The 16,856-nt window shown below is 53.0% G+C and overlaps 9 protein-coding genes across 9 annotated transcripts; 3 read left to right on the top strand and 6 right to left on the bottom strand.

Moving 5' to 3' along the window:
- Positions 1 to 12: 12 nt before the first annotated feature.
- PHACADRAFT_191702 (uncharacterized protein) lies at positions 13 to 1,242 on the bottom strand (the record flags this gene model as incomplete). Its single annotated transcript, XM_007391856.1, has 2 exons — positions 13 to 473; positions 525 to 1,242. The coding sequence occupies 2 exons, from the start codon at positions 1,240 to 1,242 to the stop codon at positions 13 to 15; spliced, it is 1,179 nt and encodes a 392-aa protein (XP_007391918.1).
- A 1,439-nt stretch (positions 1,243 to 2,681) lies between these two features.
- Positions 2,682 to 4,143, bottom strand: PHACADRAFT_249787 (uncharacterized protein). Its single transcript, XM_007391855.1, has one exon. The coding sequence runs from the start codon at positions 3,974 to 3,976 to the stop codon at positions 2,858 to 2,860; it is 1,119 nt and encodes a 372-aa protein (XP_007391917.1). The 5' UTR covers positions 3,977 to 4,143; the 3' UTR covers positions 2,682 to 2,857.
- A 563-nt stretch (positions 4,144 to 4,706) lies between these two features.
- On the top strand, positions 4,707 to 5,937 carry PHACADRAFT_191699 (uncharacterized protein; the record flags this gene model as incomplete). Its single annotated transcript, XM_007391854.1, has 4 exons — positions 4,707 to 4,860; positions 4,907 to 5,053; positions 5,113 to 5,420; positions 5,470 to 5,937. The coding sequence occupies 4 exons, from the start codon at positions 4,707 to 4,709 to the stop codon at positions 5,935 to 5,937; spliced, it is 1,077 nt and encodes a 358-aa protein (XP_007391916.1).
- Positions 5,938 to 7,119: 1,182 nt separating this feature from the next.
- On the bottom strand, positions 7,120 to 7,522 carry PHACADRAFT_249784 (uncharacterized protein). The gene has a single exon (XM_007391853.1). The coding sequence runs from the start codon at positions 7,513 to 7,515 to the stop codon at positions 7,126 to 7,128; it is 390 nt and encodes a 129-aa protein (XP_007391915.1). The 5' UTR covers positions 7,516 to 7,522; the 3' UTR covers positions 7,120 to 7,125.
- Positions 7,523 to 8,485: 963 nt separating this feature from the next.
- Positions 8,486 to 9,919, top strand: PHACADRAFT_249783 (uncharacterized protein). The gene is made up of 7 exons (XM_007391852.1): positions 8,486 to 8,645; positions 8,693 to 8,843; positions 8,893 to 9,104; positions 9,162 to 9,242; positions 9,303 to 9,438; positions 9,491 to 9,554; positions 9,609 to 9,919. Exons 1-7 carry the CDS (start codon positions 8,544 to 8,546, stop codon positions 9,808 to 9,810), a joined length of 948 nt encoding a protein of 315 aa, XP_007391914.1. The 5' UTR covers positions 8,486 to 8,543; the 3' UTR covers positions 9,811 to 9,919.
- Positions 9,920 to 9,984: 65 nt separating this feature from the next.
- On the bottom strand, positions 9,985 to 11,312 carry PHACADRAFT_157701 (uncharacterized protein; the record flags this gene model as incomplete). Its single annotated transcript, XM_007391851.1, has 3 exons — positions 9,985 to 10,775; positions 10,830 to 11,079; positions 11,139 to 11,312. The coding sequence occupies 3 exons, from the start codon at positions 11,310 to 11,312 to the stop codon at positions 9,985 to 9,987; spliced, it is 1,215 nt and encodes a 404-aa protein (XP_007391913.1).
- Positions 11,313 to 11,902: 590 nt separating this feature from the next.
- PHACADRAFT_169890 (uncharacterized protein) lies at positions 11,903 to 12,335 on the bottom strand (the record flags this gene model as incomplete). The annotated part of the gene is made up of 3 exons (XM_007391850.1): positions 12,220 to 12,335; positions 12,017 to 12,163; positions 11,903 to 11,956 (listed from the first exon to the last, which is right to left on the bottom strand). The coding sequence occupies exons 1-3, from the start codon at positions 12,250 to 12,252 to the stop codon at positions 11,903 to 11,905; spliced, it is 234 nt and encodes a 77-aa protein (XP_007391912.1). The 5' UTR covers positions 12,253 to 12,335.
- Positions 12,336 to 12,774: 439 nt separating this feature from the next.
- Positions 12,775 to 16,246, bottom strand: PHACADRAFT_249780 (uncharacterized protein). Its single transcript, XM_007391849.1, has 5 exons — positions 16,083 to 16,246; positions 15,752 to 16,021; positions 15,274 to 15,696; positions 14,809 to 15,224; positions 12,775 to 14,754 (listed from the first exon to the last, which is right to left on the bottom strand). The coding sequence occupies exons 1-5, from the start codon at positions 16,177 to 16,179 to the stop codon at positions 14,623 to 14,625; spliced, it is 1,338 nt and encodes a 445-aa protein (XP_007391911.1). The 5' UTR covers positions 16,180 to 16,246; the 3' UTR covers positions 12,775 to 14,622.
- Positions 16,247 to 16,323: 77 nt separating this feature from the next.
- On the top strand, positions 16,324 to 16,651 carry PHACADRAFT_136950 (uncharacterized protein; the record flags this gene model as incomplete). Its single annotated transcript, XM_007391848.1, has 1 exon — positions 16,324 to 16,651. The coding sequence occupies exon 1, from the start codon at positions 16,358 to 16,360 to the stop codon at positions 16,649 to 16,651; it is 294 nt and encodes a 97-aa protein (XP_007391910.1). The 5' UTR covers positions 16,324 to 16,357.
- Positions 16,652 to 16,856: the final 205 nt, after the last annotated feature.

Here is a 16,856-nt window from a genome sequence, read left to right as displayed (position 1 = left end):
GCACATCCGGGACTACTCACACCAGGACATAGACTCTACTCCGTATTCGTCATCCTTCAAGGAAAAGAGCTCCGCCCGAGAGATTCTCTTGCAGCCTAGGACATGCACAGTGCAAATCGGCGTTGGACGCGTGACTTCGTGTGCCCGCCAACCGTCGACAAAGCTCCCATTTGGCGAAGCAGATGCCTCCTGCCCATCGAACGGCATCCGTATCTTCTTGGGTGTCGCAGGCGACCTAGGACCCGCCAGCACGCTCCTCTTCAACGGTCTGATGGCTCGAGCCGGCATGGTTGGGACGGCGATAGAGTCTGCTTTGCGCTGGCGGACGACAGCTTCCAGACACTTGAACTTGACCGCGGAACAGTACGAGAGACGGAGCTCCTTGAGGTTTGGACAGAGCCACTTGACGGGAAGCTCGGCGCCCTGGTGATCGCATGCATTGCCCGATAGTGCGCATATTATCACGTCCGCGCCTGCTTGATAGTGAGCGAAGCAGCGGTAAGAGAATCCGGCAGCAGACGTACCAGTACAGTTGTAAATAGACAAACGCGCCAGGGACTGTGTGTACGCCAACGTAGTAACTGTCTCCGCGTCCAACCTGAAACATCGCAACTCTAGATCAACCAGTTTGGCGAGCCTCGGTTCGCGAAAAATTTTGCCAATGGAAGGGAGCATAGGGGACCTGTGACTTGACTCGGGCCCCGAATATGACAAGGTAAGTCGCTCGAGGAAAGGGAAGGAAAATCTCCTGAGAGCGACGGATAATGCGTCTGCATCTTTGCATTCTAGGCACAGCCGTGAAAGGGTCAGAAGTTGGACGACTTGAGGTAGCGCATAACATGAGAGAGTATCTTGTGTTCCTAGTGATGCGGAGGTGTCGCCAGAGAGACACAGCCAACGTCGGTCGATGGAGTCCAATGTGAGGACGAGTTCAAACAATTTCGGCATAGCCAGAACGTAGAAAAGTCGCCAGATATCCTTTGGAGGTGCCGCAGTCCACGTCAAAGCACGTAGTCCCATTGGAGACGTCGAAGAGGTATCTGAGCTCAAGCTTGAAGCAACAGCAGAGATAGCGTAGACCGAATCGATGTCAAAGATAGGTGGGTTGCGATGAATCGCCAGCTCTGTTAGCTGCGGGGCACGGCAAGTGAAGTCGCGCAACTGCGACATGCGGAAATCCGAGCCCGGTCTCTCCTGCGTAGCCATGGGGTACCAAAGGTAAGCCGCCTGCAATTCGGGCATGCTACGAGACGGTAGAATCGAAGGACATGCGTTGTCGAGGGTGATAGATCGTACAGTTTCGCACCAGCGTGTGTTGTATCTGCCCCAGGACGGCGTGGGCGATTCACAACGTGTCTTGAACGATAGGTGAAGATGAAGTAAGACCTGTTTGGGAAAACCTGGGAGCAGACCAAAGATGTGATCATAACTAGGCTGCCGTTCGACGCGCCATGAAATGGAGCGCACATGTGAACATGAAAGGGAAAGCTTCAGTTCCCGCGCACTGTCCAGCGAGTCCACAGAGTCATCCACGAAGATGAAGTCAAGCGGCTGATTCCTGGCCCTCTTAGCGTACAACGAAATCAGAGGCCGGAGTCTCTTGCTACAGACGATTCGAGTCCAGAGCACAGACGTTCCAAGGGTGAGAGAGCACCACTCGCGGCAGACGTGTGAGAGGTGTAGGGTTCCCCAAGGGTAAGAAGAGAGGCGCCTCAGGCACTTGCTGTCGAAAGCGGTTGCAAAGAAGAATATGTTAACTAGAATCTCTGGGGGTAAAGTATGAATAGGTCCTCTCGTAGCCAGACAAAGTGCGTCGGCCAGTAAGCGAGAGCGTCTGTCCTTTATTTTGGAGATCAGCTGGTCTTCCAGCAGGTTTAGAGAGATCAGCTCTTTACTTATAGTCACAGGAGTGTCTGGTAGAGGGTCGTCCTCGGGTGAGAGTGTAGAGAGCTTCCGGAGAACCAAGCCAAGCTCATGCGCAAGAGAGCTAATGGCCACCATAAGATGATAGTAGAGAGAGGCACGTAAAGGTTGATAGGGACAGCCAAACTTGTGGCTCGTGGTTGATTCGTCGTGGTTCTCGGCAAGGGCAAGAGTTGCAGAAAGCGCCCACATGCAATGACCGTGCCCGAGCGTGACGCTTTCGGGGTCAATCACAAACGACTATGGTCTCCCTCGCTAGGACTATCCGTTCCATTCGTAGAGTGGGCCTGAAGGAATGGTGGCATCAGATGCAGTATATTGGCGACGCCAAGTCGGGAACTTTGAAGGGCAAAGATCAGTACGCCTCGCTTTCGAATCAGCTATAGCATGCACCGGTAACACTCTTTCATAGGTTCGGCAACCGCTATTTTGAGAACTTGAACCCAGAGGAAGAGATCCCCGGTACGTTTATCAAAAGCTTTCTCGAGAGGCACCGGTTCGAAGTACTATAGGTCGTCACCGATGGGTTGACTTCGCGCAGGTTCGTGAGCACATGGGCTGTCGCTACAATACAGGAACTAAACACGCTTTTGCCAGCATGATCTTAATGCTACACAGGTGCCACCAGAATGGCACTCCTGGCTTCAGCATATCCGCAAGGAGCCGCCGACCGAGGACCGCGTTATGCAGAATCTCAGTCCGCCGTGGAAAGCCGTACGTCCGAGCCCTTCCGTCTAAAACATCACCGTCGCTGAGGTTGCACCCCCTAGCCTTGGGTCGAGAACTTAACTGGCACTCGTGGTGCCTACAAACCCTATAACACCACAAAGCCTAAGGTCACGGCGTGGCAGCCAACTGTGGCCACCCGCGGAGACTAAGACGCGTTAATGGAATATTATCTCTGCTAGATACGATGTACATTCCACTGGCAGACCTAATCACGGCCTTCTTTCTCATCCAACATATCATCTACAACCAACTCCGCGATCGCAAGAGAAGATGTGAGGCCAGGGCTTTCGATACCCATGAGGGTTATCATAGGGCTGGTATCCCTGCCAGTCCGGGTCGCTCGTTTCGTTGAGGATACGAAGCTCCCAGGGTAGTCCGTGCGGAAAACGAAATCTTGAAAGCCGCCTTCGGGCCCCACCAACTTCGGCCTAATGCCACAGTAATCCGGCTGTAGCCCTTCTAGTTGTATCGTCTCGAGGTACTCCGTAATTGCCTCGTGCATCTGCGGTAAACGGGACTCATCTGCCACTAAGTGCTTCGTCCAAAAATTGAAATCCGTAAACTCTACGTCATCCTGAATCTCCAGAGGGGGCGGGTTGAGCCAGTCGATATCTGGACCGAACCTAATATTGCCGTTTAAGTCCAAGGTAAGATGTGTACCCAGCGACTGGAATCCATGAAGTGTTCTTCCCATCCCGACGCTTGGATAGATGAGATGAGAGACTTGAGAGACACCCGGCCCGTGGTAAGACGCATACGAGCCCTTTGCGTAGTACATCGGTATTCGTTCCCTGGGTGGAAGCATCGCGTTCAGGATCATTGGGCCTGCAAGGCCAGACGCGCTGATGAGGGTGCGTGCGAGCAAGGCGTCGCTCTCTTCTGCGTTCCCTGTCATTGTCTGTACGATCCATCCATCCTCCGCTACCTCTTCGGAGGCATTGCCTTCTGCCTGGGACGATCCTGCGTGGGGATCTACTCGGACAACTCTGGTCGAGTACACGAGCTCGCCACCAGCCTCTGTGATATCTTTCTCGAAACTTTCCATGAGAGAATGCGAATCGACTATGCCAGTTTCCGTGCTGAGCAGCGCCGCGACAATTTTGCTAGACAGGTCTGGTTCCAGTGTATGTGCTTCGTCCTTGTCGACGAGTCTCGAGGGAACTACCGGATCCTCTATTCGTGTTGAATCGGAATGTGGAGGCCAGGAGAGCTGTCGAATCTTCTGGTACAAAGTTTCGATGTACGGAACTTGGTGCTCTTGGGCCACTACGAGCTTCCCTGTCTTGCGGTGGGGAACGTTGTTCCTCTTGCAATAGTCATACATGAGCTCTCTCCCCCTGAGGCACAATCGCATCTTCAGGGAATCAGGCGGATAGTAGAGACCTTTAATCGTCGACAATAAGCATTGACAAGATATACCTCTTCCAATGTCTGTCTCGCACCGGCATGGATCACTTCTGAGTTGCGAGAACTTGGGTATGTCAGCAGCAGTGAATATGGCCATTTACGGTGCACACACCTGGTTTCTTGGCCTGCAGAAGAATTACGCTCTACAAGGAAGATCGATTTCCCTGGGAACCTCTGGGTGAGTTGGCGGGCAATTGCCAAACCCACAACACCTGGTGCACGGTGCATTATCAGAGACGCAATTTCACTGCAATAACGCTATCTTGCACCTCCACCGACTACCAGGTAGTCAACAACAGATGTGGGGACCTAGTAGAATATCTTCGTGTGAATAACCATGGCCAGCTCGCAGTCTCGTACGATATGCCCACCTTGGATGGGTATCTCTTGTCACCATTGAGCGCAGCCTTCAGGCCGCGTACCTTCATCTTGTCGTCGTCAAGATAGCAAGAGACAGCTACCCAGGAGAAAAGTAAGTCTCACATGGTAGTGCCGTAAGGTTCCCGTGGGCAGTCGTGCATGACGAAATGATGCGCGCAAACGCCAAACCGGGAAACCCACCGAACTGTTTCTTCTCTTGACCTCGTACTCTTTCATCCAGTCCACTTCTTCCACCCATCTTCCTTGTTTGCTTTGTTCCGGCTGCCATGGTTTTCCCTCAACCAGCAGAGACATCGGTGGAAGAAAAATTAGCGGCGTTCGATAGTGCACCGCTATTCATGAAATCATTGCCAGAGGACATTATAGACAATCCGGTAGTCAGTGCTCTCCAGAGCCTCGCCTACGAAGGAACTCCGGATGGTGTGTTACGCGCTACATACGTGAATATATACGAGAATATTTGTAGAGATCGCGCAAAATTTCAAGGAGCAAGGGAACGAGTACTTCAAGGGCAAGCGATACCGGGAAGCATCAAGCTTCTACGCCCAGGGTGTCGATGCGAAGCCCACAGATCCTACACTGCTTGAAGTATTGCTTTGCAATCGTGCTGCATGTAATCTAGAACTTCGTGAGGACAATCTGCATCATGTTCCTCCCACGCTGCATTGACAGACGTCCTTGCCCGGGAAGAAAATTATGGTTCAGTCCTCAGGGACTGCTCGAAAGCTATCACTATCAACCAGAAGTCCTCAAAAGCCTACTACCGATCTGCTTTGGCTCTTGTCGTGCTGGAGCGCTTTGACGAAGCGATCGATTGTTGCAAAAGATGCCTTCAGTACGATAGGGACAACGCTGCGATCCAGAGTGTCCTGGAGAAGGCGACGAAGCTAAAGGAAGCCAAGGAGAAGAAGGAGCGAGAAAAGCAGGAAAAGCTACGCCACGAACGGGAGAACAAACGGCGTCTCGCTGTAGCGTTCAAGGTTAATCTTAAGTCCAGTACCACTTCGCCTGCTCATCTTCTATCTGTAGGAGAGAAACATCATTGTAGTGGACGGCCCGAACGCGGAGTCGGAGATTGACTACGAGCCACACTTTGACCACGAGGATCCCACAGGCCGGATGCTGGTCCTGCCGGTGCTGTTCCTCTATCCACAATATGCACAGACTGACATCATCTCCGAGTTCGTGGAGGACACCCCGTTCTCAGCACACGTTGAGCGGATGTTCCCCCCGGCTGTGCCGCCCCCATCCTGGGATCTGAAAATAGAGTATTCTGCTGACCACATCGTCATTTATGCGGCAACACATAGGCGACGTTTGTTGAAGGTTGGGAAGAAGATGAGCCTACGTGACGTCCTGCGCGCGGCAGTAGGCGAAGAGGGAGAGTCTAGAGATGGTTTAGAGCTTAAGGGCGGCTGTCTCTCCTTTGTCGTCTTGGCGAAAGGCGAGGTGGAGAAGACGTGGATAGAAGACTTCAAAAAGGCGCGAGGTGTCTGATGATATCTGAAATCGCAGATATTCTTGTATCATAGGTAAGTTGCTCGCCTTGGAAGTCCTATGATGCTAATCAGCGATGCGTAGGCACTTCAGCTCGTAATTTACTTGCTCCCGTGACAGATCCGTAGTCCGAATGGCTGCTGCTGTTCGAATCGCGAAGGTCACGCCTCTTCTACGGACTTTCAATACATGGGTAGGGCAACGTTAGGGATGGCTGTTTTGACCAGCGCATCCACGTCAATAAGTTCTTGCTGCTGATGGTCAGGATGCGAAGGTACTTGCGGGAAGATGCCACCAAAGATCAAGCGCTTCCTACGTTGCCTCAGGTTCTCTCGACCTAGCGGGACCCCCTTCTCTTCAACTGCCACCTTCACCTCACCTCGCCCTTTCGTCATCTGTATGTTTTAGTATGATCCCCTTCACTTTACGCTTCCCGGTCCTTTCGTGGTTTCTCTTCTCTCGTCTTGTCTCTGCTGCACTGGTGAATTTTACTGTTGATGATAGGTACGCATTCAAGCAACCCCTCAATCATTACCTTCTTATGGTTCCATTCACAGCCAAGAAGATCTGATTCTTTACTCGTAAGCGCATGCATTCCATGTCGAGCCAGCATTCACAGCTGCGCCCTTCCAGGCCGCCCGGCGTATGGTGGAGCAATGGAACCGGGCCTAGCGGAACCATGCCCAATTCATCTCTGGCTTACAATGGTAAGTTTCATTGCATCGCTTTTGTTCACTAAGCTCATGCAACGTGAAGGCACTTGGCATTTCGGTCCGAACACTCCTGCTGAACATCCGGGCCATGTCGATGATGCAGACGCTACTATTACATTCAAGTTCAACGGCACTGCTGTGAATATCTTTGCTATCTTGCAACGCGAGGTTAATAGCTCCTCACTCGTAGTCTTGGATTATTGACTTATTTCTTGCGCAGATTCTGACTGCGGTCAATATCTCAATTAATGGCTCGGCTGCTGGGAATTATTACAGTGTCCCCGACTTTACCTCTACCTTTCTTTACAGTGTCAGCCTGTTCTCGAACGCTTCCCTACCTTTCGGGGAACACACACTAGTACTATCGTCGAGCCCGGGGGACGTCTCATGGATATGTCTTGATTATGTCGTATATGGGTGTGGTAACCTCTTCGCGACTCGAACGTCTTGTGTGGACTGACATCTATGTTCACAGTCAAGAGGACTTCTCCTCGAACGCGAAGTCGCTTACTCCGACGGGGACTACTTTTGATCCTACGTTTCCGACGCCTCTGCCAATCACCATGTTGGAAACGTCATCATCCGACGAGAACGTCACCCCAGCTACCACTGAAACTTCGTCACCTCCACCTCCGATCTCAGCTAAGCCTGCTGTATCCGCGTCGCTCAACATCGCTTCGTCCTCAATGCTCTCGTCCTCGATGCCCTCGTCTTCAATGTCCGTATCATCTACATCAAATCCTACGATATCGACGATACCGTTTACCTCCATGTCAGGGACTGTGATCATAACTGCGACTTCTCCGGTGGCAAGGTCTGCACCAGCGTCGTTCCGGACTTTGGATATCATCCTTGGATCGACCATTGGTGGAACATTGTTCCTTTGCTTATTATTGATTGTGTTTCTTTGTTATCGTCGTGCGAGGCGAAACCAGGTCTTCAGGGTCGATCCCTTCAACACTCCAGATTCCTCGCCAAATACGCAAGCCGAATTCATGAAGTCGCCGCGTTTCGCGACATCATCGCACTCATTCTTGGCCCGTCTATCCTTCCAGACAACGGTAGAAAGCGCTGGTTCGACGCACACGCTGACAGACGAGATCTTTCCTCTCCCTTCCGAGGTGGACGACGTGTACAACCAGCTAGAGGCACTGTCGGCCGAGGTGCAGCGGCTGCAGTGCAGTGAAGGCAGCCAGAAGAAGAAGAGGGGTTCAAATAGGCGTATAGCCTCACCGGCGATACAAGCTGGAGTCGATCAGCTTCGGGCAGACGTTCAGCGTCTCCGCCATCGCAGTGGGTCGCCTTCGAGTGCAGTCCATGACTCAGGACGGGGAACTAGAGACACAGAGCCTTCGACAATTCTCCGTGACCTTGCCCTTCTCCGTGCGGAGATTGATGAACTCCTCGTGGAACAAATGGTCAACAACGGGTCGGATAACGAACGGCTGCCAAGTTACCATTCTCGCAAAGCTGTGCATACTCCCGAGCCAGAGGACCCCCCACCTCTTCCACAGCAGCCTTCTGGAAAGAGCTGTGAGTAGTAATGCCGTGCTTGTCGACCTATGCACTATATGCCCACATGGATTTTGTTCGCTTTTTCCTTGCCTTCTGATTTATTACCTACCTGGCAGCGAACGAGATCGAAGGTCTATTTTGCTGTATCTCGTACATTTTCATCTCCGTAGGATACCGTGATCGCTTTGTGGCGGGCGTTTGAGTAGCTATCTCGATCCCCGGATCACCCGTAAGCGGATCAAACTGTGAAACTCGGCAACCCCACTGGCGTGCGTGAGACCATACAGGACCTCCCCAACTCCGGCCTTGCTCTTCGACTATCTCCTGCTCAGCACCTTAGCAGACAAAGGCGCGAGCCTGCAGGTTTCCAATCTCAATATGGAGCCAGAAGCCGGCAGATTGACATGGCTGTGGACCACGTTCAAACACTACGTGAGGGCGTCATGGGTACGCTATAAGAAACTGCCCATCGGTGGCAAGGTCAGCGCAAGATCTCTAGCCGCAACGGAGGTTTAACATGCTTTCAGATGTTAGTTTGGTCCCTCGGAATATTCTATGCTGCCCTTGGAACCTTCCTGATTCTTGGAGGGGCTGAACGCCTCGCTCAAGCATTGTACAATTTTGGCCAGAAGATCAACCATTTACGCTTTGGCTGGATGATTCTTGCGGCTATACTAGGTGTGTGTATACATCTTAGGTTTAAACTCATGTTTACCTACGCATCCAGTCATCATCTCGGTCCCACCGTTCATTGGCCATACCACCACTTTGATGTTATGCGGGTTCTGTTATGGGATGAAGGGGGGTTTCTTCCTGGCAGCCGGAGGCTCAATCTTCGGCGCAGCCATGGCGTTTGTGGTTCTCAGACTGCTCTTCAACAAGAGTCTTCGTAAATGGTCTTCACAGAACGAGAAGTGGCAGGCTCTCGAAGCTGTTATCGTAAGTGCCAGTTTTCTCGCGGGCGTCCCCCGGCGTAACAGAGCTGTCCATTTGTAGCGGGCTCGTGGCCTACCGCTCATCATGCTCATCCGAGCGTCTCCGTTTCCGCCTTGGGTGTATGCGAATGCCCTTTTTGCTGTGAGTACTCTATATACCATACATTTATCGGGATTAGTGGGAGCATTCATCTATGTTCAGTCAATCGAAACGGTGGCACTTTGGCAATTCGTCGTTGCCTCGGTTGTTTTGCTCCCCAAGATATCTCTGTACGTCTTCATTGGCACTAGACTGGCCGTGCTCTCGGACGGAACGACGCGGAAACAGATGGACACTCGTAAGTTCCGTATCGTACAGGTTCACTATTGATGGCTCACTCTGGACACTAGTGACGAAAGTTCTAAACGGAGTCTTAGTTGGCGTTAGCTTCTCTGTTGCCATTATCGCCGGATTGTATGCGACTTGTCTATATCTCAGATACTGCATTACTGAAGATATGTCTTCTAGAATCATTTTCCGGTCGATGAAAGCGCATATAAGGCACTTGGAAGGCATACCCCCCGAAGTTGACGAACTTGCAGCTGAGGCTCTCGAAGAGGCGAGTGAAGGCGCACCCCTCCTCGGCAACCGCGCTTCGCCTTCCTCTCCTACGGACGAGGAGTCAAACACTACTGTACGACCCGGCCGCGCTTACTCTTCTGCCGCTTGAGCGTCCCAAGTTTCCATTACGCGGAAGACTGTCTATTCATCTAATTGTGTCATAGCTCTGGACGAAATAGCTGTATGGTATAATAGAATGAGTACCGCCATGTTATCACGACCCCCAGAATGGTATGTTGAAGAGATGTGCAAAAGCAAATGTGAAAGAGCAGATGAAGAGTGCTCAGTAGTAGTGCAAAAACAAGAGCGACAAGCTTGCCCCTATCAAGAACAGTAGAATCCACTTCCTGCCATCTCTCGCTCTCCGTCGCGCCTCTTTCAGCTGTGCATTGCCTTTCTCTACGGTCTCCGCCGTGGCAATCGCGTCCTCGTACAGCTGCTCGGTTTGCTCAGTTTGCTTGGTCAGATGCGTAACGAGCTCTGCTTGCAGCGCGCTGATCTCCAGCAGCCGTGACTCCGCCTGCTGCACCGACGCGAGCGTGTCCTGCATGTCGCGCAGTATGTTGGCGTTCTCCATCTCGAACTGCATGATCTGAGACTGCGAGAGCTCCAGCTCTTCGTCCTCCTCCATGTCGTCGGGGTTCTCGTCGCTGAGGTTGAAGGAGCCTGTCCTCGGTGTGGAGCGGAGACTGGACACCTCGCCGAGCGAAGGGGTGCCGATGGTGGCGGCGAAGCTCGAGGCGAGCGAGGACGCGCCGCCGAGCCAGCTCCCAGTCGGTGCGCTCGCTTCCGACGACGAAGACGACGAGGGGATCGGGTCGGTCATGAACATTGCCTCGCGAGCCGCGCCTGAACCGAGGGTCTTCGTGCGCTCGAGCTGCCGCTTCATCCTCTCCTCCTGCATCTCCTTCAACAGCTGGCTGGCTTCGGTGAGACGGCGGCTGAGAAACCAGTTTACGCTCGCGTGGTGCGCGGCAACGAAATCAGAGGTGGCGGTCGTCTCGTCTTGTCGTAGACGAGCAGGCAAGAATCGCGTAAGCGGGTTTACCCTGCTTGCGACCAGTTCTGCACGTCCTGCGAATACGAGGATAGGTTGGCCTGTTTAGCAACGTCGGATGAATGACGTACGTCTCTCCAGTGCTTCCATCTCTTTTATTCGGTCTGAGCAGCGAGAGAAGATGACCCGTGCTTGCAAGTCAATCTGGTCTCTTTCTTCATTCGTGAGATGTTTGATATTCGCCCACGACTGTTGGTCAGGACCGCTTAGGTCGATGTTACGGGACCCCTGGCGAAGTAATGGAGGGTTTCTGGAATCCACATTAAGGTACGGCTTCCTAACAGAGGCTAGCATACGCGAGAGCGTATTGATGTGATTGAGCTACCTGACGTCTTAGTCTTGGGAAAGCGAGCGAATGACGCAATACGGGACATACGCACGATGTTATAGCCCTCCGTGATATACTCCCTGTTCAAGGTTGCTTGAATGTCCTTCTCCTCATCTGATGCTCGCTTTATGGGACGAGAGAGCTTGCGCCGCTTCACTTCTGGTATCTCCTTCTCCTTCTCTTTTACGAAGTCGCGGAACTCTGAAGTGCGGCTGTTGGCGGTCATTATTTTTTGGCTGAAATGGTTCAATAAATGTAGAATCTGTAGCAGCTGAGGATGTAGTACTGAGAGTAGGGAGCAAAGAGGGACTTCGGAGCTGCACGATCGTGAGGGTCGTTCGAAGCATGAGCGGATGATGTGCGCAGGGACTCCACGTGGCCGCCACGAGGGGGTATAAAGGGCGCCTGCTGGAACATTTCTCTTCAATCAGAGTCCACGACGTATGCTATGCCTGCTTGAGGCTGCCATCTCGACGGCACACCTGAGGTGAGGCCTCTCTGTTGTGGTAGACACCTGTCCTTGTTTGAGGTGGACAGTGCACCTCACTACCACTGTTTGCCATAGTTTACGACGTACATGTCTTCGCGCCTCAGAGACGATCCATGATATTTGCATGTGCATGCATACAACGCTCCGCCACTGAGGCCACACCTTCCTTCTGGTTGTAAACAGATTTTGATGCCTCGGTAAGCGGTGGCGACAAGATTGTCAGTTCAGCATCACGGCGTAGGAAAAAAAAGCGTAGTTGATAGCGAACAGCGGGACGCAGTACGAGTACAGACTAGAACACAAACAGTCGTTGCGGGGGCACACGATCACCGAGTAGCTTCCAAAGTTTCCATAGATGTTACGCTGTTGCCACGAATGACCTGGGTAGCAAGCCAGAGCGTGAGCTGCACAACACCATCAGATTAGCAGGCAAAACGTACAACGGTGCCGATTGGGTGCTTTTGGGCTGGAGTCGTCTCCTCCAGCGCGTCATCGAGGACGAGGTTCAGAAAGAGATCATAACCGCGGAGCACTCCGCTGACCTTGCGGCCTCCCTGCAGGTGCACAAACAGCTTCTTGTCCATGAACTGCCCAAGTGCGGCAAGTGAGCTCGAGGAGTAACGCAACAGAGTTAGACACGCACCTTCTTGAGTTCCGGCTGCGATGCTTTCGACATTTTTTTGACAAGCCACTGGCAACCCGGAGGCGATGCAGGTAACGCGAAGTGGGGGGTGACAGAGGACGACTCGCGTAGTTTGGCTTCGGGGTCGTGCATAAGCGCCTGCTTAGGCTCCCACGTGGCTTCCGCCCGGGACTTCCAGATCTGGACGTGCTGCTCATTCTGAACACGACCCCTCGAGCACTCTGGTCTTGCCATCTCCGCCTTGCCAACGATATCCCCTCCATCCGCGTCTAGAAAGCAGTGCTGTACTCTACAAATTATAACGCACTCTCATAGTCTCCAATAAACCAGGATCGTGCTCTCGTACGTCGCTTTCACTCATATTATTACCATACGCGGCCTTCTGACAGACATGAGTTAGGTATAATTGGAGACGTCGTTCAGTATATACCGTCTCTATCCTACATATCCATGGCTTCTACTGCCTCTCCTATCGTGGTGAATGGGGGTACGAACGCGTCCATGTGGGCGAAAGAACCCGGCCCTAACCGCCCTAGCCGGGCTGCCAAGAGCTCAGAGCCCGGTGCCGCATCTCGCGGCACAGGCAGAGGAGGCCCGAGAGGTAGAGGTGGTCGTGGAAGGGGAGGAAGGCCCGCCAACGGCAAAGGCACGACACCGTCCAAACCTGAGGTCGCATCCAGTAAATCTGGTGCAAACGCGAACCAAGCGCAGGAGAAGCCTTCCTCCGATCTTCCCAAATCCCCTGTCCAACCATCATCTACTGCTCCTGCAGATCAAACCCAAGGTGCTCCTCCGTCCAAAGGATCTAGTGCATCCAAGCCTGCCCGCCGAGGGTCGGAGCCGAAAGGACAGCGCAGGGGACCGAGTCTGAATGTGGATGCCTCCGTAACGTCCGCATCCAACCCCTCTTCCTCGCCCTCCGTGTCACCCCGCACGCCGTCACGTCGGAAACGTGGCAATAGCAAGGCTTCTCAGCCATCCACTGTCATACCTCCTTCTGTACAAAGGAAGCCTTCATTGTCCCCCGAAAACGGTATCCTCAAAGAGAAGGCTGTGCCGCCACCCAAGGACCTCCCCCCTCACCTCGCTCCCCTACCACCCAAACATGTAGCAACACCGTTCGATATCAAGCATGATATTGATGCTCTTGTGGAACGTGTCCGTGCGGTGGCGATGGATCGACCTCATACTCCTGGGAGCCACATCGACTGGGCTGGCGACGATGATGATAGCCTTCCCGACTTGGATGATTGGGGTGTCCACCCGACTGCCGTCTCTGCAGATACAACGAGCGTCTCTGAAGAGAGCGCTGCTAGTGTCATTTCCCCAATTCTCCAGGACACACTCAAGCCTTTACCCACTTTAAACGACGTCGACATACCTACGCCCTCCATTAAGCTGCACGAGGTTCATGAGGATGCGAAAGATGGACGTGCAGGGGACGAGACACCCCGAGAAACGGTCCCTCCTAGTGCCGTCAATCCTAATATTCCGACAAGCACATCACGTTCGGATACTGATGCGAAGGACACCAATGTTGGTAGCAGCGTAGCTCCAGCCTCTACAGCGTCGCGATCAGTTAGTGGATCTTCGAAGCCCTCGAGGACGCCATCTCCACAGAAGGGGTATATTGGATCTGTGCGCAACGAAGGCGTCTCTTCGCCAAGACACGCACTACCCCGCTCAAGTCTCTCAGACTTCCCGTCGAAGGACTCTTCTCCATCGCCTTCCGATCGCAGCTTGAATGCATCGATCCACGCTATAACACCTTCGGCATCTGCGCCTCAGTACCTTGGGCCCCGTCCTCCCCGAGGTGGGTTCAACCCGTCGCACAATCGTGCGCACACCGTCGGGCGATTCAATTTAGAGCACCACTCGGACAGCGATCGCCCGCGCCGAGGGGATGTATTCACACACGGACGCAACCATTCCACCCCGCCCGCCGGGCCCGGGACCGTCCACGCTCACACGCGCGCACACACGACGCGTCCCGTCATCTCCGTCGATGCGATCTCCAGGCTTGCTAGGACGCTTGGAGGTTCACCGCTGCCCCGCAGGGAGAAGGAAGCCGCTGCGGCTGTCAAGTCCGACTGAAGGGTGCGATCTCTACGCACGCGACATCTATCGCTTGTATCTTATTCGCCAAATCTCCTCTCTGTTTCCTGCTTTGAACTCGGACTCGTGTTGGTTACCTACTGTGCTTGATATATTGATACCCATCCGGCCCCCTCCACTGTAATATCCGTCACGGCCATTTTTGCGGGCGAGTGTATAGCGTGGTAATATGTAAATCGGTACACATGTAATGATGGGTTATTCGCTCGGATCGCTGTAGCAAAAATAACAAGCTTGAATCTCGCCTCTTTGAACCAAGCCGAGCTCTGTGGGCAATATATACACTGTTTATTCTGAACCGAAATACGATATCTCGAGCCCAACTGCTTTTATCGGTTTCGCGCGGCTGGACAAGTTTGAGGTTATTCCTAAGCTAACCAGTAAATTACGAATCCGTCCTTCCCACATCAGCGAGACGTCCTGTAAACCATGCAAGGTTAGCATGTCTTCCTAAAAACTAACGAAGATACATACAGTGGTTGTTGACGCGCGAGCTTTGACCACTCCTTGAATATCGTCATTTTGGGGAGGAGGTGGCGGCTGCACAGGTGTCACGACGAGGGGCAAAGTTGGAGACGAAAGGTCCGGCACTACAGGCGACTCGCTCTTTGGCTTATGCCGACGCGTCCACCACTCGGCACCTAGAGACCATTCGCTCTCGTAACTATAGACATTGAAGTCAAAGCGAGAACAAAGTGAAAGGTCTCGCGATACACGAGCAGCATAGGCCCCAGATACGTGTCCAAGCATTGGGTTAAACACAGCAGTTATAGTGGTAGGTGGCTGGGAAGGAGGACCCGGCGGAGCTGTCGCGCCATTCGGAGGCTGCGGAACCTGTGCAGACGGCGGAGTTGCGTCCGGTAAAGTCGTAAATCGAATTCCGGCAGACACTAGAAAGGTGCATAAGTCGCTGGACAGATACTGTCCACCAAGACATACCTCCAGCACTTTTCTCCTTGGTGCTCAAGTAGAACTCAGCCCCTGCTGAGATACGGCCTTTAAGCCCACCTTCCATAGCGTCCTCCTCGTCTACTCTCTTCGGCTTCTCTTTCGAGGCATCATCTGGAGTGTCATGCGAAGTCGAAGTCCCTAGCTTGCCGAAATTATGCATACACTGCACACCCCACATCTGGTCCTCCGCACTCCACGAATACTCTGTACACCAACGACCGGTCGAGTGCTGGAGCTTGACCAGAACGTTGCTCGGAGAAGCCCCGCTGCGGTGCCGTTCACCACTATACAGACTATGCCGTGGATCCGAGATAGCTGCGACAAGAGCCTGGAGCGTAGGGGTAACTTGTGTTGAATAGATGGCTTCCAGACGGCCCGTCGGGACATAAATCCTTCCGTACAACAGGTAATCTAGCTCAATGATGTTCAACTTGGCACATACCTCACGAACGCATATGGTGCTTACCACGCGTGTCCACACGTTCGCCCGCTAGCCACTCTTCCGGCTTGCCCTCGGGCCTCCGTGGCTGGTCATACACCCTGAAGCGATCCACCATATCCTTCACTCGCACATTGCCCGAGCCCCTGATATCCAAGTTGCATGACGTGAAGATGTACCCTATTGAACCGTGCAATGATGGCAAAGCACTCATGGAATATGAGGTTTTGAACGATGGATTGGGCGACTTGGAGATCGCGAACTTTAGTCCGGACGGGACATCAAAGTCCAGTATAGCTGCAGGTAGCAATTGTCAGCATCTCACATAGCCAGTACTCGAGGACCAATGACTACATACCATTGGATGAACGCGTTATGTGAGCATAGAAGTCGTCTTCACTCCAGCCAATAGCTTTGTAGTAGCTCCGGATTACGTAGGTAGCAAACGGGTGCATAGTTTACGCAGGAGTTCAGATTCGAGAACTAACAGAACGCGGAGGGTACATAGAGGCCGTCGGCAGCCTAAAGCAAGCGGAAGGACGAGACGGTGGTCGTTCTGATCAAAGTGTGGGCGTCTGGCACATGCACGAACCTCCTCCTTGACCATCATGCAGGCTGGGTGAACCTCACGAAATGGCCACAATCTTTCCCGCGCCGGCCCCAACTCTGCCAGACTTAGAGACCCTGTTACTGAAAGGTTCTTTTCACGCCTCTGCGCCGATCCACTTGTGCTATTCCTATGTACTCCACTACGACGCTCCGAAGGCCGTTCTACTCACTCCGTCTCGGGCGCGATTTGTGCATTCTTTGAAGAGCTTTAACGACGAATGGATTCGTAAACACGGTAGCGACGGTCTCACATGCAAAGCCACGTCTAAAGTCGACGTTTTGTCAGTGCGCTGGGTGCCAGTCGGTATGCGGGCGTAGCTGAAGATCACTCTAGGTATCCCCCGACGCCGACTCACCTCACACTCTTGCTGTCTCTATTTCACGAGACTTTAGAGGGGAAGGTGGACTTTCTGCACTCGAAGACAACTTTTGCGACGGCGCCTTCTCTGGTAGTCTTGCATGAACCATCGTCATACTTCGTCGAAGACCCCGAAGCCACTGTATCTTCCTACCTCACTCTGAT

The sequence above is a fragment of the Phanerochaete carnosa genome (assembly GCF_000300595.1).
Source record: "Phanerochaete carnosa HHB-10118-sp unplaced genomic scaffold PHACAscaffold_2, whole genome shotgun sequence".
Taxonomy (NCBI): domain Eukaryota; kingdom Fungi; phylum Basidiomycota; class Agaricomycetes; order Polyporales; family Phanerochaetaceae; genus Phanerochaete; species Phanerochaete carnosa.
This window is presented reverse-complemented; position numbering and strand designations above follow the sequence as displayed.

Excerpts from the sequence above, each read along its gene's own strand:
- PHACADRAFT_249787 (XM_007391855.1), bottom strand. The coding sequence starts at position 3,976 with ATGTATGACTATTGCAAGAGGAACAACGTTCCCCACCGCAAGACAGGG.
- PHACADRAFT_249783 (XM_007391852.1), top strand. The coding sequence starts at position 8,544 with ATGGAGCCAGAAGCCGGCAGATTGACATGGCTGTGGACCACGTTCAAA. Across the intron at positions 9,105-9,161 it reads AGGCTCTCGAAGCTGTTATC|CGGGCTCGTGGCCTACCGCT; the intron begins GTAAGTGCCAGT and ends GTCCATTTGTAG. Across the intron at positions 9,555-9,608 it reads GTTGCCATTATCGCCGGATT|AATCATTTTCCGGTCGATGA; the intron begins GTATGCGACTTG and ends TATGTCTTCTAG.
- PHACADRAFT_249784 (XM_007391853.1), bottom strand. The coding sequence starts at position 7,515 with ATGGTCGATCCAAGGATGATATCCAAAGTCCGGAACGACGCTGGTGCA.
- PHACADRAFT_249780 (XM_007391849.1), bottom strand. The coding sequence starts at position 16,179 with ATGCACCCGTTTGCTACCTACGTAATCCGGAGCTACTACAAAGCTATT. Across the intron at positions 15,225-15,273 it reads CAAGGAGAAAAGTGCTGGAG|TGTCTGCCGGAATTCGATTT; the intron begins GTATGTCTTGGT and ends GCACCTTTCTAG. Across the intron at positions 14,755-14,808 it reads CTCGCGCGTCAACAACCACT|GACGTCTCGCTGATGTGGGA; the intron begins GTATGTATCTTC and ends CATGGTTTACAG.